The sequence below is a fragment of the Phascolarctos cinereus genome, unplaced genomic scaffold (genome assembly GCF_003287225.1).
Source record: "Phascolarctos cinereus isolate Bilbo 61053 unplaced genomic scaffold, phaCin_HiC Scaffold_4;HRSCAF=312, whole genome shotgun sequence".
Taxonomy (NCBI): domain Eukaryota; kingdom Metazoa; phylum Chordata; class Mammalia; order Diprotodontia; family Phascolarctidae; genus Phascolarctos; species Phascolarctos cinereus.
This window is the reverse complement of record NW_027555847.1, coordinates 637,112,619-637,136,907: the sequence shown is the minus strand read 5'-3', so window position 1 is coordinate 637,136,907 and position 24,289 is coordinate 637,112,619. Positions and strand designations below refer to the sequence as shown.

The following is a 24,289-nucleotide window of genomic DNA, read 5'->3' as shown; positions in this document are numbered from 1 at the left end:
GTCAGACTTGGATGATCTTTGGGCATGCATCACAATGAAGGTAATTGGCTTACCCAGATATAGCACATGTGACCTTGACTTCATTAGTTACTGAATGGACTCGAATTAGGCTGTTCCAAAGAACTAGCACAATGACTGTTTCACCAGTAATTTTCTGAGTCTTTCTAGAGTATTGAATCAGAGGAGTTAGCTTTCACAGATGTACTACATCCAAATGCCCAAGTGTATCAGTCTGGTTAGCAGATATAGCAAAGCATTGGATTTTAAAACTAATTATTTTTAATCTCCTTCCCTGTGTGATAGTGTCTGGTTTTATTAGTTCTCTTAGATGTCTTCCTGAAATTTTCATTTTTGGTTTTCTATACATTAATTATCAAAGAAGTATAAGTAGAGCAATAACGCTTAGGGTAAGAATTAGTACAAGGGAGTAGCATGTTAGTACTGTAGTCACTTCTGTTAGATAATACTATGTGAATCATAGACAACATTGATCTCAGAAGAAGTGAAATGACACACAAGACAAAGGACAATGGAAAGAACCACATGGATAAGAGTGGCCTTAAAAAGTCATGGAGAACTCATAGGATCAGACTAAATTTTTGTATTCATCCTCTGTTACTTGCTCTTTTTTCCATTTTAAAATAAAAATTGATCGACAAATTCCCTTTGCAACCTAGTAGGTCTCTTTAGACAGCTCTCTTCTTGTTAGGAGTGTTTTGTGTCTTTGGAGTTTCATTCTTGAGAGCAATCCCTCCTTGCCCTGTAGGATTTTAGGTGAACCTAAAATACTGTGAACCCTTTGAAATTAGCTCTCCCTACATCTCAGGTTTATTTTAGACTATGCCCAGTTTCCTTCTACTTTGTGGTTGTTGTTGTTGTTGTTGTTGGCTAGGCAGTGGGGTTAAGTGACTTGCGTAGGGTCACATAGCTAGTAAGTGTCATGTGTCTGAGGCCAGATTTGAAATCTGGTCCTCCTGACTCCAGGGCTGGTGCTCTATCCATTGTGCCACCTAGCTGCTCCTTCCTTCTACTTTTGTAGTGTAAAATCAAGGATGGAGTGATCACTTTGCTTCAAGATTCCCATCATTTTTATTTCAATAACTAATTTTTCCTGGATGGTGAGAATTAGGTCAGAATAGTGTCTTCCTTGTCATTTTCTCCAGCTTTTTGAGGATAAAATGATTATTAATTTGAACCGACATTTTCAATTGCTCTGCTTTTATCAGATAGAGCTCCAGTAGATGCCTATATAATTAAAGTCCCCCATCACTATTGTATTGCCACAATGCCTTGATTGTTATCTTTTCCCAAACTCCCCTTCTGTTTTATCCTTTTGTCCTGCTGATATTTAGTGATACTGTGAAGGCACTATAGCTTCTATTCTTCCTATTGTAAACTTCCCACAGATGCTCGCCATAATGATCCTCCCCTTTATGCATGAATCAGAAGACAGAAAGACTTCCGTTGGGTTCCTGGGTTTCCTCAGATTGAGTAGATCTTATTATATACATTGTCTCTCTACCACCCCCTTTTAGCCATATTTTAGACATGCTTCTCATTCCAGAAAGTCTTAAAGATTCCTGTGAGGTCAAATTCATTTCCTTGTCTAAGGATATTTAATTCACATATTGCACACACTTCAAGCATATTCATGACAATCATTATCACAACGATAATAATAGATAACATGTGTATATTCCTTTAAAATTGACAATGTTTTACATGTATTATTTCATTTGATACTCACAACAGCCCTGTGAAATAAGAGCTTTTTTGCTCCCCTGTTTTATACAAGAGACTGACAGAAGTTGAGAGAAAATTATTTTGAATATCTAAAGGCTTCTGGTTTGATCTCAGTTTTCAGCAGCTAGTTTGAGTTTTGGAGAGGCAGAGCCTTGGCTTTGGAGCCAGAGAACCTGGGTTCAAATCCCACCTTTGACACTAACCATGTTACTGTCCTCTTTGGGCCCTGGTTTCCTAATTTGTCAAAATGAGGGTATTGGGCTAGATGGCTGCTGAAGTCTCTTCAGCTCTAGAGCTATGATCCTATGACCTGCTCAGGGTCACATTAAGTATCTGTGGCAGGTTTGAAACTCAAGTCTTCCATGTTCCAGATGCAGGGCTATACCTACTATACTACCTGGCTTCAGATAGATGTCTGAGGCTACCAGTTTTCTTGCTAGATTTTTTTCTTGCATTTTGTTCTCCTTTGAATTACTGAATATCTCCATTTCCTATGTTGTTGCTACTCTCTATGGTACCTTCTTGTGTGGGTACCTCATAGACAGTTTTCCTTTTTCCCCCTTCCCTTTCAGTTTAAAACACTGTCGATTAGAATTGAAATACTATGCTACCAGCACTTTTTTGCCTTTGCCAAAGGGTAGCAGCTGATAGTCAAGCTCCTCTTATCTCTCTCTTTCCCAGCTTCTTAATCTTTTTCGTGGGCGCCATGGAACCCTTTGGCAGGCTGGTGAATTCTATGGATCTCTTATCAAAATACTATTTTTAAATTCATATAATATGTATGTATGTATATGTGTGTGTATACATACATATATATGTATAGTGAAATAGTTATCAAGATATTTTTTAAAATCCAATATCAATTAATTAGGTTGAGAACCTGTGCTCTAATTTCTATCAGTTGTGACTCAATTAAGTTTCCTTGGATCCCACATCATCAGTGATGTTACCTAATTTGCTTTTTCCATGTTATTCTCATTCTGGTTTTTCTTGTCTCATTGCTAATGCAAACAGCTCTATCTGGCCTCCCCCCAGCCTTTTTTTAATTGCAGATCACATAATGAGAAATCCCTGAAGCAAATTTTTATACTTCTAATCCCACTGATTGATCTAAGTGCTATACAACTAGGTCACTTTCTTTCTTTTCTCTACAGTTTAGTCATAAATGCTGGAAAGGATCTCATCCTCAGTCACTTGTTCAGGCTTTCTTTAAAGCATGAATCCCTTCTATTAAAACTTTTTTCCCTTTTTGAGAATTGGGACAGTTGTCCATCTCTGATTATTTGGTGTCTTTCCCCCTTCCCTGCTCTTCCACAAAGGTCATTGACAGCAGATCTGCAACTTCATCTGCAAGTTCTGCATGTACCTTGGAATTTGATTCTGCTCATGCTGATGACTCAAACTTCTTGAGAGTATCTAGCAACCCTTACCATGTCTTTGCTTGCTGTGGGTTTCTCTTTTCTCTTCATTGTTTGTTTTTTAAATTTTTTTATTAATTTATTTTGATTTATCAACAATCACTTCCATAAGCTTTTGAGTTTAAAATTTTTCTCCCCCTCCCTCCCCAAGATGGCACACAATCTGATATAGGCTATACATTTACATTCCTATTAAACATATTTTCACATTAGTAATGTTATAAGTTTTATTGTTTTTGTTAACCACCTTTCTTGTTTGGGGATCTTTTCCCTTGGTAGAGGAGAGAGAAGCATAATAGGGGTTAGGTAGTTACACTCCCTGTTGTCATACATTACTGTTATCTTATATGACCGCAAACCTCAAGCTCACTTCTTTATTCGCCCCTAACAGAATTTTTAAAAACCTTTCTTCATTTGACTTTATTTTGATTTTACAAGCTTCTGCTCATGCTGTTCTGTCTTTCATCCCTTCCATTAGAATATACCCCTCATAAGACTGGATTGTTTCACTTATAACACCTGGAACATAATGAGTGCCTACTAAATACTTAGTGATTGACTGATTGATACTAAGCCTTGGCCTTCTCCACAGTGCTGCTGTTATGTTTTCATCCTTGGTTGGCTGTTCTTGCCTCCATCTTTGGAGTATGCCGTTTTGAAATCCAAGCTTGCCAGGGAGCTTTCACTAGAGTCTTCTATGCATCCTCATTTTCACATTCATTGAAACGATTTTATATTGCAAGGTTTTTTTTTGAGAGCCTTCCTTTCCCCTAGCTTCACCAAGCCTCAAATCGTGGTCAGTGACTGTTTTGTCGTTCATTTTCTTATTTGTTTGTTAGTCTGTACATTCTAATTCCCACCAAATCAAGAAGGGCCTTCAAGTCTTAGCCTTGTTTGTTCAAACACTGTGGATTAATTAGGTTAATTGAATGGGAACACGCAGAAAGGAAAAATCTTAAGATACTATTGAGGACATCATGACTAATGTTGCTTCAGGACTTCTGAAATACCTGGGATTTCCTTATTGTATGCCCCCTCCCTCCCATTCCTTACTTATGTGTTTCCCTCAATGGTTTAATGAATTACTATAGCCAATATAATTAATCGCCTGATTATGCTTTATTTCTGGGCTTGAATTTCTACAAACTTAGCTAGTTTGTTCTTGGCTAATGGACACACGGTGGGGACGTAATAAATGCCTGCTGACTGGCTGATTTATTGTCCATGAAGTTTTTCCATCTTGAAAGGATCTGTTAGACATTCTTTGTGTCCAAAGCTTTTGAGAGCCCAGGGTCACTTTGATGCCATCAGAAGAGGAAGTTGGTGGTGGTGGTGGTGGTAGGGGTTTCTGTTACTTTCCCAAGCATTTCCAGAATAGCCTCAGTCTATCATTCTTACATGCTCTTAGTTTCTCAGCACAATAATTTTAAAAAGATTTTCTGCCTTTCCCCCCCCTTCCTTTTGGATAGGTGTGAAACCATTCAAATGTTCGCTATGTGAATATGCCACTCGCAGCAAGAGTAACCTCAAGGCCCACATGAACAGGCACAGCACTGAGAAAACACATCTGTGTGATATGTGTGGCAAGAAATTCAAGTCAAAAGGCACACTGAAAAGCCACAAGCTTCTGCACACTGCTGATGGTGAGTAGCAGACCCCCTGCAGTGCTTCAGTCCCTTGTTTATGGCCTGAGCGTGGTGTCAGTGCATCACCCTTAGGCTTGGTAGACTTAGAGAGGAAGGAAGTACTCTCAAGAAACTGGGCCCCTGGTAGTTCTGATATACATATAAGTTCTTGACATTTTTTTCATTGATTCCTTTGATATCACTGATCTTTTGTTCTTCCAGATGAATTTTGTTATTATTTTTTCTAGCTCTGTAAAATATTTTTTTGTTGGTTTGATTGGTATGATGCTGAATAAATAGATTAATTTAGGTAGAATTGTCATTTTTATTATATTGGCTTGGCCTACCCATGAACAATTAATATTTTTCCAGTTGTTTAGATTTGACCTAATTTGTATAAAAAGCGTTTTATAATTGTGTTAATATAGTTCCTGGGTTTGTCTTGTCAGGTATATTCCCAAGTATTTTATATTGTCTACAGTTATTTTAAATGAAATTAAAAGTCTTCTCTTAGCTCTTTGATTGAGTGTCCTTCAGCCAGCCTAGACTGAGAGGGCTTTAATGTCTTAGGAAACTGCACTTAGAGCAGACTGAGACAGTGTGTAAGCCATTAGCATGTGCTTTTTTGTGCCTCTCAATGGCACTGTTGCTAGGGCCAGAGCTAAGACAGTGCATTCAGGTGCCCTGGGTGGAGTCTGAGAAGTGTGCCATCCTACTTTGAGTTCGCATCTTTTCTCTGTTATTGTCCAGTGGAAGCTTCGAGCCTTCACTGTGAGCACATGCAGCTTCACTTACCTCAAAAAGCATCCATGGGGGACACAGAGCTTGGACTTTTTTTTTTTAACAAGAACAATAAACAAAGAAATAATGTCTATCTAGCACTCTAAAGTTTGCAAAAAGCTATGTGCGTTTATAAAAAGTCGTATTTAAAAGTATCCTTTGTGCTTCCTGACATGTCTTATTTTAGGGCAAATGCCTACTTGGTTTACCTTAGCCCTAGTCCTGGCCCTGGCCCTGGCCCTGGCTGATGTTTATTTCAAAGTTACAAAAAAGTTTTACACTTTACATTTTTAGCTTAATTTCACAGACAGTTGGTGTGATGCATAGAGTGCCAGGCCTGTTGTCAGGAAAACCTGGGTTCAAATTCAGTCCTAGATACTTACTAACTGTTTGACCCTGGACAGCTCACTTAACTCCTATTTGCCTCAGTTTCTCCATCAGTAAAATGAGGATAATAATAGTATCTACCTCCCAGCATTGTTGTGAAGATCAGATGAAATAATAATTGTAAAGTACTTAGCACAGTGCCTGGTACATAGGCACAATATAAATATCAGTTATTATTAGCTGTTATTATCTATTGATCTGTCTATATATTTGTATACATACACACATTCATTCACAGGAAAGGCCATTGGAATGGGGACTGGATGAATATTCAGTGTTACATGTTTTAAAAAGAGGGACAGATGACTTATTAAAGAAGATATATTCTTTAAAAACTTCTAGTCATGCTTTTTATTTCCCAGATTGAGTTTTTCTTTGAATGCTATCTTCTTCCATTTGAACTGCCTCTAGAGCAATCAGAATAGATATTTAAAAAATAATAATAAATAATAATAAAAAAAAGTAAGATTTGTTATCTTAACATACTATTGATTAGACTAACATACTATTGATTAGACCTTAAAATGAAAAATCATCAAATTATTTTAGAAGTTATTTTTAATGTTAAAACTGAGTGTTTTATGGCGTTTGTTCTTGGTGCTAGGAATAAAAAATGTAGAAGGAAAAAACATTTATTAGGTGGAGTTCTTACTATGTGCCAAGCACTATACTAAGTACTGGAAATACAAAAGGAAAAAATCTTTATCCCTACACTCAAGGAGCTCTAATTGGAGGAGACAACACACACCAAAGAATTCACCTGGAGGCGGTGGGTGTGAGATCAGGGGACCATGATCAGGAGTCCTTAGCATGCACTATCAGGTCAGATGAAACGTCAAGTCAAATCAGTAGGCAGTTTTTAAGGACCTTCTGTGTGGTAGGGCCAGGAGTGGGAAACCTGGGGCCTTGAGAAGAGATTTTATTTTACAGAACAAATCCTTTTATTAAGGGGATTTGGTCTGTGAAGTTGGGATGCATTCAGAGGGCCACAGTTGAAGACCTAGAGGGCCACATGTGGCCTCCACGCTGCAGGCTCCCTACCCCTGCTAGGCACTATGCTAAGTGCTGGATACAAATAAAGGGGAAAACAGCAACAACAGCAGCAGTCTCCGTTAGCAGGGTCTCCCAGCCTGGTGAGGGAGACAATGAGCTTTTGGAGTGCATAGTGGCAAGTAAGATGGTAATGCCTGGAGAGCTTCAGGATGCTTTGGAAACAGATGGTTAATTCTGGTGATTATCCCTCCAGCTGGAAGAATTCTAAATTGACACTCAACTTATCCAAATGTTATGAACAGCTATAGAACTCTTTTTGTCTAGGCACCTCTTGGGGAAAGGGTGAAGGGAGGGCAAGGGGGAACATTACCCTTCTCACAGTTCTTCTAACTTGGTTGCTCCATGGATTCTGGGCTTTTTGGGAGTGACTAGGGATCAGGCAAAGGGAAAATAAGGGGGAAAGATGCTTTACTCTCAGTTTCTGCCCTGTGGTGTCTTATGGCCTCCCCATAGAATTTGAGAAATGTACAAAGATGAATAAAATACAGTTCTTATTCTCAGGTAACTTAGAATTACAGTTACAGGACTGAAGAGTTTGAAGACTTCATCACAGACCATCTAGCCTAACATATGTATGAAGAAGAATTTTTTCTGTAGCATATTCAACAGGTAGTTGTCTAGTCTTTTCTTGAAGACTTCCAGTAAGGAGATATTTCTAATCTCATTCCATTTTTGAAGTGCTCTGATTTTTCTGAAGTTTTTCCTTACATCAAGCCTAGACTTAACTTTTGGTAGCTTCCACCCACAGAATCTAGTTTTGCCCCTTGGGGCCAAGGAGAACAAGTATTATCCCCTGTGTGACAGCCTTTAAGATAATTAAAGATCCTATTCCCCCTAAGTCTTCTCTTCAAGAGACCAGATATCTCCATCTTGGTGACTCTAAGGCAAGAGCTTTTCACACTGTATCACAATTCAAATCATTTGAATACAGTGCAGTTCATTTCAACTAGTATTTAATGGCAGTCTGATGGGAAAATGTTTCTATTATTGCTAAACTGGGCATTGGTTAGGTTCTTTTATATATATTGCCCATGCTTTCTGGGATTATTGGAAGAGAGACAAGCCTTATTTCCCTCTGTAAGAAAGAATGACATATGTTAGATTCTTAAAATCTAGTTAGCCTCTGTTTTAGTTATCTAAAAACTGAAAATGGAAGTCCACAGGATTTGTAAACTATATTGTTATATGATAGATTTTTATGTATAACCCTCAACCTGAAATGGAGCTCTTTTAGTGATTCTTAAGATTATATCTAAAAAGTCTTTGGAATTTTTATTCTGCTTCACATTTAAAGCCCTTCACAAAGTTCCTCCAACTTGCTTTTTTTAGGTTTATACATTACTCTCTTTCATGAACTCTGTAGTCTCACCTGACTGCTTGCTATTTCTCATAAAGCCTTGCCATCTGAGCCTTTGGTCAGGTTGTTTCCCCTTGCCTAGTATGTACTCCCCCCTCCTCTTCTCTTAGAATACCTAGTTTCCTTAAAAGTTCAGCTCAGCTGCTTTTTCCTGCATGTCTGACTCAAAAAAAAAACCCATTTATTAAGTGTTTACTATATGCCAAGCACTGTACCAAATGCTGGAGATGCAAAGAAATGAATGATATAGTCTTTGTTCTTAAGGAGCTCACGTTCTTTTTGGGAGAGACAAAAAAGTTCATCTGGAGGAAAGCTGGAAAGGTTGTAAATCTGATGGGAGCGGTTTTTGGGGCAAATTGTAAAGTACAGGGAAAAAAAATTCCTATCCCCAAAGTCCTTGCCTCTATCAAATGGTTCAGTGGTTATGGTTTTGTCAATAGAAATAATCCACAAAGAATAAAATGGCCTTCATTTCTACTAACTGCTAGTGCCTTCCTGCCAAAAATTATTTTTTAGATTTAGTTTGTAAAGTTTTTTAGTTACTTATGTGTATGTGTTGTCTCCCACTCATAGAATATAAGATTCTTGAAGGACAACTGTTTGATTTTTTTGTTTGTATGACCAGTGCCTAACACAATGCCTGGCACACCATAGGCATTTAATAACTGATTGGTAATTGAATTATTGAATTTTCACAACAAACAGCGATTAGGAGGAAGCTTCATGAGGGAAAACAGTCTTGATTATTGTAAATATGTATTCACAAGATATATCTGCCACTAGAATAGCATATGTAATGTGGCTATATTTAATAGTGAGGATGTTGGACTTTGGGGCTGATCCTACATGCCCGATACCTGACTCAAGATGCTATTTTTTTAATTAATAAATTTAGTTATTTATTTTTGGTTTTTAACATTCACTTCCACAAGATTTTGAGTTCTAAATTTTTTCCCTGTCTCTCCCTTCCCCCTACTCCAAGATGGCATGTAAATTGATATAGGCTCAGTATATACATTCACGTTAAACCTATTTTAATATTAGTCACATTGTAAAGAAGAATTAGAACCAATGGGAGAAACCACGAGAAAGAAGAAACAAAAAAGAGAGCAAATAAGTTTCAATCTGCATTCAGACTCTATAGTTCTTTTTCTGGATATGGAAAGCATTTTCCATCATGAGTCTTTTGGAGTTGTCATAGGTCAAGATGCTATATTTTATTTTAAGTCCCTCAGTAGTGATATACCTATCAGAAATAAACTTTTATTTTCCATGACAGTGGCAATGACCATGCCAATGACACACCTGACTTTCTGTTGTCCCAGAGTCTTGGACTTTAGAGCTAGAAGAGGCCTTCATTTCACAGATGGGAAATTTTATACTTTGAGAAGTGATTTTGCCACGTCACATGGTGAGTAGAGAGAACGTGAGGACTAGAATCTTGGTCTCTTGAATCTCAGCTACAATTCTGTCTTCTGAAGGAACCATTTCCTGGTCTCCCCTTAATGCCAGTGTCTCCCATTTGAGATTAGCTCCAATTTATCCTGTATACATCTTGTTTATTTATTTGTTGTTCGCTTTTTGTTTCTGCCTTTAGAAGGTGAGCTCCTTGAGAGTAGGGACCGTTTTTACCCTTCTGTTCTCGACACTTAGCATAGTACCTGGCACATAGTAGGTGCTTTAAGAAATGCTTGTTGAGTGACTGAATCTCAGTCTAGCACACTTTTCTGTAACACTATACTCTCTCCCGGAAACCTGTTAATACAAGCGCACAGCTGTGTCATACAGTTGTAGTCTGTGAGTTTTGGCTTTCTTTAGAGAGTTCTGGGCTGAAAGCCCAGAGATCAAAGCTCCCAACTCTCCTGCTGACGACTTATGCAATTTTAAATAAGCCATATGCTTTTGACCTCACATTCTAGTTTGTGAAATGAGGATATTATTTGTTATCTGGGAGTGCCATGAGACTCTATTAGACAATTTTAATAAAATGCTTTGAATTTCTTTGGGAAACAAGGCTCAATTGATGAAGACATCAAGTCAGTGCTCCTGCACAGATAAGGAAGCACCTTTTTTTTAAAACTTCCATGTAAATTGTCTCTTAATTACATTTATATTGAACATATCTCTTTCGGTTATAGGAGGTTAGCCTTCTTGTAAACTCTGAAATCTCTCTTCCAACCTCTTCATTCAACTGAAATCACTCTTCAACATTTCCAGTGATCTTGTATTTGCCAGATCTGATGGCCTCTTCTCTATCCTCCATATTGACCTTTCGGTAGCATTTGTCACTGTTAATCACCATCTCCTCTAAAATATTTTCTCCTCTTTGTGTTTTTAAGATACCATTTTCACTTGGTTCTCTTCCTATATGTCTCCTTCTTAGTATTTTTTCTATGATTCATCATCCGTGTCATATGTACTAACTGTAGATGTCTCTTAGGTCTCTATTTTGGGCCCTCCTCTCTTTTCTGTCTGTACTCTCTCACTTGGTGATCTTATGGATTTGAATATCATCTCTTTTCTGTGGTTAGGTCCCACATTACCAACTTCATACTGGATATTTTGTAGCCATCTCAAAATCAACGTCATTATTTCCCTCTTCATGCCTATCCCGTATCCAAATTTCCCCATTAATGTTGAAGATGTCAGCCTCCTTAGGAAATGACAAAGATTTTCTCGTGACTTCAAGCTTTGCATGAAAGCAAAGGCCCTTCTTTTCAGTATTAACATTTTACTGATGTTGTTGTGTGGTCATGGGATATAGAACATCAGTGCTGAAGAACTAAAAATAATCATCACACTGAAGATGGGCATGCTCAGTCTGAATCATATAACCAACAAGGAACTCAGAAGAGAAGTAGAGGTAAAACACATCATTAAAGAGTTTTTTGATATAATGAGAAGATGGGCTGCTCTTATGGCAAGAGGAAGGGATGATGGGTAGACAACCAGAGGGTATGATAAGAATAATATCATTCATGTCAGTAAGGCCAGATTTTCCTTAAAAGATATTGAAATCTGCCTTGAGACTTAATTGGTTCAGGGTACTTATGCTTAATTAATTATATGATAATAATAAATGTAGCTTCCTGGTGGCTTAAGTGGAAAAGGCTGATCCAGATGGAGTCAGGAGCTCCTTCTTCTGGTTTTACTGGCAAACCAGTTGGCTAATACAATGGCAGGGAAGCTGCTCTTGACTTACTTAGTGCTGTATCCTTGTTGAATAGCCTTCCCATGCAGTGATTAAGTAAACTCCCTTTTGTTATTTGCTAGAAGATTTACAGTGGTCTCTTTTCATTCCGATTCTCAACTTGAGTACTAGTGTTGGCTTGAATCAGCCAACAGAAGGAACTTAGAAGTGGATAAAATCATAGATCTCTTGAATATGTTAGATTTTCATTCCTCATTTGATAGTAATAACCATAGGGTCACCAAACAAGGTTATATATTACTGCTTTCAAGGAATCTTAAATAATTTTGTTATGTTTTATATATTTTATAATGTAGAATATATTATATCAGATACCTTATTAGAAACCAATCTTTAAGCCAGTATTTTTGTTCTGTTGAATCAAAAAAAGGTTTTTTTAGACATACATAGTTTACAAACAGTGATTTTAGGAAAATCTCTACATCTTCAGATATGATGATGTTTTATATTTCATTTCCATGTAGAAAAACTAGTAAAATATAAATGTGGAAAATATAGGCCTTTGCTTTAATAATAACAGCTAGCATTTATATAGTGCTTTAAGGTTTGCAAAGTGATTTAAAATTATTATCTCATTTGATCTTCACAACACAACCCTGTGAGATAGGTGCTATTATCTTCATTTTACAGATGAGGAAACTGAGGCAGACAGATTTTATGTACTTGCCTAGGGCCATACATATAGGAGGTATCTGCGGCTAGATGTGAACTCAGCCTTCCTGCCTTCCAAGTCCAGACCTCAACCCATTCTTCCATTTAGCTCTCCTTTTATGGGAAACTTTAATCCTGTATTATTCAAACAAATTAGTGAAAATAAAAAATGAGAAATGGAATTGACAAAGACACAAAATAAGAATTTTATCCAGAAGTTTGAACAGTGCAAGTTAATTGCCACAAAAAGAAAACCAAAAGAACCCAGAGAGCACCTTAGTCAGTAAACATCTCATTTATTATCCAAATGGAAGGAGATGGCTACCAAAGAACCCATTGAGTTAAATACATCTCTAAAATGGTAGAAGATTATGAACGGTATTGTCTCATAAAACATAGAGAAGCAGTGGAGAATAAAACCTGTCTAAAGAAAGCTTGACAAAATATCCAACTAAGCAAAGTCATCCCACAAAGTCACCCCAAGGACATTCAGGGATGAAAATGAAAGGAGGATTACCAACAGAAGAAAAGTGATTTAGAAAAAGATTTAAAAAAAACAAAACAAAACATTTCAACAAACTGTTTTTTTTTTCTATCAAGGGTAGAGGAACCAATAACATCAGGACCCTAACACCACAATCCCTGAGGTACAGAAAAAGTAGCAGGACTGAATTAAGTATCTAGAGAAGAGATCAATTCCGGAGGCAATACAATTGTATGATCGTTGGGGAACAACATGCAAGGTGTCTGAGGGAGGGCAAGATAGCAAAGGAATCATGGCCTGGAAGCGACTGACTCTTGCAATCTGGAAAGGCATTGAATGAGATCCTGGCAAAGCCTTGCTGAGTTTGGGGAGGCTTATAACCAGTGGTAGCCCTAAAGTGGTGAATTTTTTGGTCATGGCTCCTCATGAAACTGTATAGTGAGGACTGTGATCAACATTGATGGAAGTAATATTTCCATTCATGGGATCCCAGATCTTTAAGTATTTAAGTAATCAGCCAGGAAATACTTTTACTTTGCCTGACATTTAATAAAAGGCTAAAAATAGTTTTGAGTTCCAGAGTCCTATTACCCCTCCCATCCCCAATGGTTATAAGAACCCATAGTGTAGTAGACAGGTTTAAATGAAGCAGGGTGACTTGTAATCAAAATAAGAATTCTCTAATCATAAAATAAAAGCTCTTTTAAGTTTAGTACCCAAAGTTCTTTTGGTTCCTTTCTGCTCCCCTCACCACATACTTGAGTCAAGGGGAAGTTTTCTTGCAAAATTTACAAAGAGGAATTATTCAGTCTTCAAGCACCCTGGAACAGGCAGTAATTAGGCAAGTGAAGAGTTGAATATGGAAATTGAATTTGAGTGGAGGAAGTGCTTTTTTCTGTCTTCTCTTATAATGAGAGATCCTATTGCTAAATGTAGAATGAAATGTCATCCAATAAAGCATAAGAAAAGAGCTCCAATTATTTCCTGCTGTGAAAAGGAAAATCAGCATATATTTTAGTAACAATTCATTTATCAGGAAAATGCAAATATAAATACTTCAGACACTTTCTAGCTGTGTGATCCTGGCCAAGACCCTTAACTTCTCTCTGCCTCAGTGTTCTTATCTGTAAAATGGACATAATAGCAGCAACTACCTCACAGGGTTCTTTTGAGGATCAAGTAAGATAATATATGTGAAAGTCTTTTACAGGCTTTGAAGTGATATGTAAATGTTAGCAATTGTCCATCGGTCACTTACCCAGCAATCTCAGCTGTCTACAACATTGTACTTGAGGGGAAAATGTTTCTGAGCAGCCTGAAGATATGCCTCAAATCTGTGCATTAAAGCTTATTCAGTGTATTTCTAGGAAAGTCTCTTAGGTTTGTATTCAGGATCCATTTATACTTTTGTTTTAGACAATTCTAAAACGTTCGTTTATCCAGTGACCCAGGCCACAGAATAATTAGCCCATGGACCGGTGTTGAGGTGAATAGCAGACTATCTAGCCCACCTCATTTATTTTGCATCTTTCACATATGTTTCTGGCCACATGGCATCACAGGGAGCATGTTGGTGTTAAAGACACATACTTTTGTGGTATAATAAACTTGGAATCATTGAAGACCGTGGATAATTTCCAAATATACTCAATTGTGATATCCTCCAGATACTAAATTTTCAGCTTCCCTTTTTTATCCACGTGTAAAGAAAGTATGGTATTGTGGAAGGAGAGTTGAATTATTTTTAATTCTGCTTAAAATAAGTGCTTTTTGACTTTTGACTAACTGGCCTAGTTAAGTTTGACCAGGAACACCCAGGTGACTCAGTGGATAAAATACTGGGCCTGGACTCAGGAAAACTCATCTTCCCGAGTTCAAATCTAGCCTCAGACACTCACTAGCTGTGTGACCCTCGGCAAGTCACTTAACACTGTTTGTCTTAGTTTCCACATCTGTAAAATGAGCTGGAGAATGAAATGGTAAAGCACTCCAGTATCTTTGCCTCATGAGGAGTTGCTACAGCTGAAACAACTCCATAATAACAATTAACTGACCAAAGTCATTTAATGTCTCCAAGACTTAGCTTCCTCATCTTTAAAGTAATGATGTAGGACTAGAAGGTCCTTGAGGGCCCTTCTAGATTCAAATCTCATACAGATGGGCTCTAAGCTTTTATAAGATATATGTATGTGTACATGTGTATATCAACTAATTCAATAGGTGGCCCATTAATCTGAATGCCATAGACTGTGTCATATATATTTTTTCCTGATTTTTAAAGACATTTTTATTTGAAGTTTTTAGTTCCAAATTCTATCCCTCCTCTTCCCTGAGATGGTAAGCAATCAGATGTAGATTATACATGTGCAGTTATGTAAAACATTTCCATATTAGTTTAACTTATTTTGTATTTGCAGTATGAATGGTTAGAACAATCAGACCAATATATCTTTTGTGTCATTGTGGACTTTACTGAGGAGGTTCCATAGTGCCCTAGGACTCAAAGCAAACAATACAGTGTTATCTGTGAATAAGAACATTTGGAGAACCTAGTCACCAGTAGGAAATCCTCCTTTTGTTGCAACTGTGCAAAGACATCTCCCAAGTGCTTACGGACAACTTGTGCAAGTATATATTTTACACATCATTTAATTCAGTACTTAGTGGATTATGGAACAAAATTACCAATGGTTTGTCAGAGATGTGTGAAGATTTATCTTGTTTATTAGTTTTACAGGGCTAGTATACCATTTCTGTTATTACATCATTGTGATTATTATTATTGTTGACTCAGATGCATAAATTTTTCTATACAAATGCTAGTCTATTAAAAAAAACTTTGGTAGATTGCCTTAATTGCCTTAATTTATTTTTAAAGAATCGTAGTTTTGATTATTAGGCCTGTACTCTTCTTCTAGGATTCGCGTTACAAACTAAAAGTTCATGTACACACACTCACAAATACAAATCAATAACTAGTGTATTTGTCATAACTTAAATAATCTTATCATGTGTAACACACCTTTGAGGAGACACTTTCATTTTGGTCTACCAAGTCGAATGCTTTTGTTAAATCAATATACAACAGAAATAATGGGTTATTCTATTCTCTGCCTCTCTCAATCAATACTGTGACCTCAAAGATGTGGTCTGCCATAGAAAATCATTGGCAAATCCTGCTTGTTCCCTTCTCTTGTTTACATCAGGGACATATCTAATACATTCCTGAACCATTCTCTTAAAGATTTTATGGAGATGAAGAAGTAACCATAAGGGATGGTAGTTACTTGTGTCTTCTTGCTCACCTTTCTGTAAGAGGGAGGGCAGGGCTGAGATGAAGCACTGCTCATGCTTTTCCATTGTTTTCCAGTCTTCCCTTCTTTGACATACCTTGAAAATTGATCCCTGGTTATCTTTAAAAATCACTTCTCCATCATAGATTTCTTCTTGTATTTGTTTAGGTTCTGCCATGATCCTTGACTTTGTCTTCTTAAATGTAATGCCACTTCTTCCCATGTGACATCAGGATGAGGTGGAGTCTAAGTACCATGGATGGTTCCATTATGATTGCTGATGAAAATAAATCTCTGTAAAAGGGTCACTATCTCTGTTAAATTTCATGTATATTTGTTGTCCTCCCAGATTCATCTGTATCTATTCTCAGGATGAGCTGCCATATATAACTCTGAAGGTTTTTTCTACAAAATGCTTTTTGTTATTTTGTGAAGTGATATTACTGTGGCCTTCAATTATCCTCCATCATACTGTTTTGAAGATAAGCTTGTATTCTGAATCAGTGTTGCCCTTATCTCTCATGTCCCTCTGCTTGACAAGATGATGGCTGAAGTGTTTTCCAGGAACTTTCAGACTCCTCTGTTTGGCTTTGAATTGGGCTGAACTTCTCTAAGAAATGATGACAGAGCCAATGTCTTTACTTTTGTCTGTTGTCCCATTTTTTTCCCTGAGTCTCTAACTTAATTAAACAGGTTGAGTTGGAGATGTGACAAACCCATTAAATGTCTTCCTCTCACTGTTATCATTTCTTCTAATCTGTTTTTTACTTTGCTTAATCTGTAATGTGATTGCTAACTAGACAGCCAAATCAGAAATGATTGTGGTTTCTCTGCCCTGTTGTTTCTTGTCTGTTAGAATATAGTAGATTTTCCTTTTAGTTTTTGTTATTTGATTTGAAGCTCATTATGTTCAGCACCTTAATTTTATTTTTTGCTAATAATATCCATGAGGACACTGGCTTAAAGCATCTGAATAGTCAATATGCCATTAGAACCTTTCATTTAATAATAATAATAGCCAACATTTTGTAGTGCTTTTACTATGTGCCAGGCACTTTATGATTATCATCTCATTTGATCCTCATAAAATCCTGGGAGGGAGGTGCTGTTATTATCCCCATTTTACAAATGATGAAACTGAAGCAAACAGGGGTTAAGTGACTTGTTCAGGATCAATCAATTAATCAATCAATAAACAGTTATTAAGCACTACTATGTGCCAGGCACTATGCTAAACAAACTGTTAAGTCTCTGAGGGTGGATTTGAACTTAAGTCTTCCTGGTTCCAGGTGTAGCATAAAAGTAGCATTTGCCCTCTTCTTCTGGGGGGCGATTTTTTTGTATTAAAGTCACCAGGTATCAAAGTATACATTGACTTAGTGTTGAAGATCTTGTTGGGATCATCATGGAATTTCTCTGCTTCTGCAGAGAAATGTTAGTGTATTTATTGTATCACTTGTATGGTGGCTACTTGTGTATGCTCATTTTGAGCATTGAAAGGTGTGATCAATATATGTCAGCCCCATTGATTATTTCTCATGTCTTCTCAGTGTACAATGAAATCAATTCTGCTGACTCCTTTCTTTGCCTCTCTAAGGGCAGCCTAGAGCCTTCCTTCCATGTTGCTGAGCCTTCATGGAATTAGTGTTTATAGAGATGTATCCAAGTCAGTTCTGCAAGGGTTGTCTCAATTCCCTTGTCACTGGGCAGAAACATTTGTAGATGGGTAGAGGATCAAGTGATTTCTAGCACATTCTGTCCCCCTTCCTACTGCTCATGCATGGTAACTGTGAAAGTAGAAGCAAGCCACACATGACTAAGGCTGTTTTGCACTTTTGTCTGTTTCATCAGTCAAAATTGGCCAAAAATAGTCTCCATTGGCAGCCTTCTGAGGATGTACCTCTCCATTCTTAGCTCCAAATAGTGTCTTTCTAGTTTGGTAGAAGCTGTCATCATTTATAGTTTACTGGCATAGCCTTTGGGACTTTGGGGCTTGGAGGATTTCTAATTACTGTGTCTTTTACAGTGAGGAGAATTGAGGCATGCCAATATTAGCAACATCCCTGGGTCCCTCTGAAATAGGCAAAATGATACATAACAAGTCAAGGAATTTAAAAAGTGCTGCTACACATTCTCTTCCTCTTGTATTTTCCTTACTGTCTTGTTTGTATCCTTGTTTGTTATTTGCAGATTTAAGCATTTCCTGTTCAACTACTCACCATTTGGTGTCATTCTAACCTCTGGCCAATAAAGTTATTCAATATCCTCTATTTCCCTGAGGAAATTACAAAAAACAAAATGGTAGTTCCAAATTATTACTTTTTGTGATTAGTAGTGAATCAGATTTTCATCATTTTAATTAGATAACAAAAGATTTTGTGTCAGTCTCTTTCCTAACTCTACTTTATAGGAGCTGTCAGTGGTTTTGTAAAAGTGTTGCCAATTTTTATTGCAGGGATTCAGAGTCAAGGAGAAATGACTTTTTGTTAGTTTGTAATATCGGAAATCTTTATATTCCCCTTTTCATGCAAAGTTTGTCAGAACTCTTAGCAAACTCATAATGGTGGACTCTTGATCTTCAATGAAATAATGAGTTTTCTTCACTTTATGACACTTCTTTAGCACATGTTCTTTTGCTGTTCCATCAGAGTGACATTATAATAAATGACAAAATGTTTATTGACTCACCTCTTTTCTCAGGATCACTTTTCTCTATGAAGATGGTAGGCATGAGTACTTGCTAATTAGCTGACATAAGTTACCATTGCTAATATCAACCTTTTCATTAGCTTGTCTAAGAACATTCATTACTTATTTATGTAAACAATATAAATAAGCTTCTTGAAGGCATGGATTGTTTGTTTTTTTCTTTGTATCATTGGTGCCTAGCACAGTGCCCACCACACAGTAAGTGCTTTGTAACCTTATTGAATTTCGAATGGTATTGCCACTATAGGTGTGAAGGCAAGACATGTAACTCAGTGAGGGCAGAAACTGGGAAGTGGAGACATTTAGCTGAGGAGAGAAGACATGTAAGATGGTAGATGGAGGAGATGGTTGGATTAAGTGAGGTTTTTTTGTTTTGTTTTGTTTTTTGGTTAGTTTTTTTTTTAAAGGATGGGGAGACATGGGCGGATTTTTAGGCAGCAAGAAAGAGCCAGTACATAGGGAAAGATCGAAGTTTTGAAGAGAGAATGGTAATGATAGAATGGGTAGTATACTGGTTAAGACTCAGGAGGGGATGAGATCAAGGAGGGCATGTTGAGGGATTTGTTCTGTCAAGGAAACAGAGGTGAAGGAGGAGATTGTGGGGTAAGAGGTCTGAACGATGTGAAATGAAAAGTGGAGAAGAGGAAGCTCCTAGTGAATGGCCTACATTTTTTTCAGTGAAATATGAGGCGAGGTCCTCAGCTGAAAGAGCTGGGAGAGACAGTGCTGTGGAGGGTTGAGGAGAGATAAGAATGTTTGGAGCAGATATTTTGCTGAGGGGGATAGAAAGTTGATTGGGGCTGTATTTGAAGATTGCCTGCTGTAGTTAGTGTCCTGTTGAGTTTATATTAGATGAATTTCTCTTGTAACTAGTCCGCACTGTTTCATTGCTTCCCCAGCGTTGTTTAACAGTCCATAAATTGGAGTGAAAGATTCAGATGTTGGAAGTAATCCAAGGTTAGGGTTTGGTAAGATTTGCTCAACTCTAGGAAAAGGGGACAAGGGGTTTGTTTGATTCTAGAGGATAGTATAGAGTTGAATTAACTTGCCAAGTGGTTGAGATAGGGAAGAAAGTGCAGTGTGACCAGTGCAGGGGTGATGACCTTTTAAAGAACCAAGGGATAGGATATTGTTTGTCGTGGTGGGGAATTTTGACAGGTTTAGGGGGTCAAAGGCAAAAAGAAATCTAGAATGATAAAATATTATGATTGGAAAAAGGAATTTTGGGTTTCGTGGACATGGAGTTCTGGACTGTAGAAGTATAAAATTGGTGAGTGATGATGAAACTTCTATGTAATGGGGTACAGTGAAGATCACATTGAAGGTGGTAAAAATGTTAACTGCTAGCTAGCTGCCCTAAATACAACCTGAATCAGATTAAAATGTAATTGGAAAATATTTAACGGAATAAATAATATACCTTAGAATACAGATAATGTTAATATGTGGTTTTCTAAGTTAATGTGCACCTGTAGGGATCCTTATGGTGTAGTGGCCCCTGTTTATATTTGGGTTTGACACCACTGGTTTAGATCATATGAGTTTGGAGGTTGATGACCTAAGCAACTATGGTGTTTATAACATGTCAGTTGAAGTATAAAGTCGGGTTAGAGTGGAGAGGGAAATTGTGAGCCAAGTTCTGAACTCTGAAAAATTGAAGAATGACCTAGGAATCATTAGACAATGGTCACCAGGATCATCTGGATAGAGTAACATGTATGTATGTATGTATGTATGTATGTATGTATTTGAACTGAGTAAGAATGGCTTCTGAGTGAAATGGTATATGGATGACCAGAAAGGGGCAAATGACTCATTTCTCTGGCAGGATGTGTCAGGGTGCATGAGAAGATGCATTTAGTATTGGTGAGGGTAGCCCAGGAGACTGTATTTTTTGGGGGGCAGGTTCCTCCCAAACCCCAGTACTTTTCAGCTTCCATGTGAGTGTTGTTTTCTCTCATTAGATTGCGAGCTCCCTTGAGGAAAAAAACTGTTTTTTTATTTGTATTCCAAGTGCTTAGCACAATGCTAGCAAAATCCAATCCAGTCCAACCCAACATACACTCTATGCAGAGAATGTTGGAGCATGGAATGTTAGAGCTAGAATAGACTTTCGAGGTTATCTAATCAAATCTCCTCATTTTACAGAGAAGGAATTGAGCCAAGAGGTTGACTGAGGTCACCAGAGTGTATCTCTTGTTGTTGCGCTCTTAGGACAATTGAGGATTTCAGGGTTCTCTACTTCTACCTGGTTCTTCCTCTCTCAAGAAATAGGTGAGGTGGGATGAGAATTGCTTCTGATATTCAGGTCCTAAGCTATTCCCTCACTTAAGTTCTTATTCTGGGAGTAGCTTTGCCAACTTTTTTCGTCCTCAGCTGGGCAAATGTACACTTAGTTGAATTGCTGCAAAGCAGCTGTGAGATTGAGACATTGTCTAGACTCTTCTGAAGCAAAGAATGATGCATATCCAATATATTAATCATGCTATTAAGAGCAACATCCCTAATATTATTAGCAAAATTAATTTCACAACTTGTGTCTTTAATATAGTAGAGGACTTTGTTTTCTTATTCATCTCAATTCACCTGCGCATACCAAGGAGTCAGATTTCTTGGGGCTTTCTTGAGTAGAAAGAGAGAGTATGCTGGACTGGGTAAGGACTTGGACCTAGGAGAGAAAGCCTGCCATTTGTTCGGTATGGTGCTTACTGTTTCACTTAACTGTCTGAGCCTCAGTTTCCCTAAATAAGATGATGATCCTAGACCATATTTATGATATTTGCTTTGTAAACTGTAACATGCAGATGCCTATCATCATCATCAGGGCTTATTCTGTTTACAGAAGGTTCCCTCCTACTTTCAGTCTATGTGGGGTTCCTTAATCCTGTTTTTTCCAGTAGAACCCACTGGGGCTAAAACAGTTTATCCTTCTGCTGAGCAGGGCACCCCTATGCTTGCCACTATCAATGTTACTGATACAGGCTGGGGATAAGCTCCATCTCACTTAGTCTGATACTGTCATTTCAGGTAAACAGTTTAAGTGTACGGTATGTGACTACACAGCTGCTCAGAAGCCACAGCTCCTACGCCACATGGAGCAGCATGCCTCCTTCAAGGTAAGAAGATGCAGCAGATCAGAATGAATCCTTAGAAGGGAATTGGTGCTCCCTTTTCACAAAGGGTATTTTTCAAATTTAGGTGCAAATACTTCTTTTCATTTACTTATTTGTACAACAGAGCCAAATTTCATCCATCATAGCAGCAGCACCTGGAATTGAAGGCACATCTCTCTTTAACCTGTTCTTTCATTCCAAAGACATAGTCTTTTCAGTATGGTTTGAAAAGAAAAATCTGTACTGCTCATAGTGTGTTAAAAAAAAACCCCAACAACAATAACAGATTCTATCACTTAATGTAGCTATTTATATTTATTCAATTGATTTGTTTGTTACATACTCTCAATGCCTGCATTGTGATTGTTTTAAACCATTAAACATCTTAGTGGTTAGGGATTGTGTCCAATGAATTTATACAGCACAGAAACTGGCCCTGTGCCTTGTACAAATGGGTATTTCAAACATACTGTTGTTGATGATAATGGTGACATGTAACAATGAGAAATGAGATGTCAAGCATGGGTGTAAGAGGCAGGTTTGTGAATAGTACCGGTCTCTACAATAACAATTTCAGCCACAAACCAAAGAATAGCTGTAAGCAGAAGGAAGTATTAACCCTACCACAATCATTCAACCTTATTTTGATTCTTAGATAGTGATCACTAATCTTATGGGGAAGACCATCATTTGTGTCTTATTGTGTTGGGAAGGATCACACCTATTGCTCTTTTAAGTTCTTTTTGTATATCTATGTAATTTATATTAGAGAAGCAACCTGTATACATATATTTTATATTTGGATATGTGCATGTGTGTGCATATATATATATATATGTGTATATATATATATATGTATATATATATATATATATGTATATATATATATATGTATATATATAATATCCACATACGTGCTTTGTAAGCTGTTAAGGATGATACTGGTTAGATCTTGAGTGAGAGGCATACAATCTATTGCAATATATGGCTGTTTTGAGAGTTCTTAAATGTATTGGTATTTTTTGCATTTTTAACCTGTAAAACATATGAATGTTTCCACATTGGTAACATTTCTTCACCTAGTGCCTTATTGTGGTGTGGAAGTGGCCCTGGGTTCTGAAAGGCTATATTTGTGAAGCATAGGTTCTGGAATGTTCCACCTAGTTGGAAAGTCTTTGAGTATTGGCCTGGCAGAGGACTGTGTCTGTAATATGAGTATCTGCCTAACTACATTTGGAAATGCCTAGTACTCGGGTAGCTACATATTCATAGGATAATGCTATTTATGAAAAGTGGACCTTACTTATCAGTTGGTCAATAAACATTTATTAAGCACTTATTACATCGACTCCACACACTGTGCTAGGAACTGGGTGTACACAAAGGGGCAGGGGCAGTCCCTGCCTTCAAGGAGCTCACAATCTAATGGGGGAAAGAACAAGCAAATTAATATGAACAAACAGGCAATATCCTGGAAAAGTGGGAAATAATTAAAAGAAGAAAGGGAACCTTGCTCATCAACCATATTTTATGGCCATGTTATTTTTTTCCAGCTCTTTATCACTTTTTTTTTTTAAATTACATTGCATAGACTAAGGACTCAATTAGAACATCAGCTTAATGAAAGAGGAAGGAATTATGTTGTGGTCAGAGAGGGGCAGAAAAAAGAGTGAATGAAAGGAGAGATGGGGAAGAAGGGAGAGAATGAGGAAGGGTTGTGGAGAGAGAAGCTGATCTAGATATGGAGGGAGAGAGGAAGGGAAAGAGAGAGGAAAGGAGCAGGTAGTGAAACTCAGGTCCCCACTCCCCCACCAGCCTTTCCCATTATAGCTAGTCATTCTACCTTGACATTCTCACCTAATAATCTTTACTTCCCTTCCTAATCCCTGACTTCTCTATGTCAGTGCATTTTTAAGATGTTGAGGGAAGAAAGATGCTTTCTGAACAATTCTAAGAAAAATGCCAATATGATTCTTCTCTTTGCCTTGATAGTGCTTTACATATATCATTATGCTTCCATCATTACATGGATTTTGAATTTGGGGTTAATATTTTTATAACTTTATCTCATTATAATAGTTTTTCTTTGCACTCCTATGTGTTTATTTTATCCATTTAAAATCATTTTTCTGAGAAAGGGGTCCATAGGCTTTCCCAGACTGCCAAAGAGTCCATGACACCAAGAAGGTTAAAATCACCTGCCACTGGTGTGATTGGCAATGGTTTTTTAAGATTACCATTATTTTATAAAAGGCATATAATATGAAATATCAAAAGCATAAATATAAAATGATATAGTGGAACTATACATAAACATAAATGGTATAGTGAGAACTAGGATTTGAGTCAAAAAACCTTGTTTCAAATCCCTGTCTTGCCGCTTAGGAGTTGTGTGACCTTGAAGCTAATTATGTGACCATTCTGAATTTCAGTTTCCTATTCTGTAAAACAGAGTTAATAACAAT

The 24,289-nt window shown here is 37.4% G+C and overlaps 1 protein-coding gene across 2 annotated transcripts in view; it reads left to right on the top strand.

Moving 5' to 3' along the window:
* Nucleotides 1-24,289, top strand: part of ZFAT (zinc finger and AT-hook domain containing) — a 276,495-nt gene that overhangs the window by 150,040 nt on the left and 102,166 nt on the right. For both annotated transcript variants that reach the window (XM_020997901.2, XM_078153759.1), the window contains exons 10-11: nucleotides 4,631-4,804; nucleotides 21,739-21,827. In XM_020997901.2, the coding sequence (XP_020853560.1) occupies nucleotides 4,631-4,804; nucleotides 21,739-21,827 (263 nt within the window). The remainder of the gene's footprint in view (nucleotides 1-4,630; nucleotides 4,805-21,738; nucleotides 21,828-24,289) is intronic.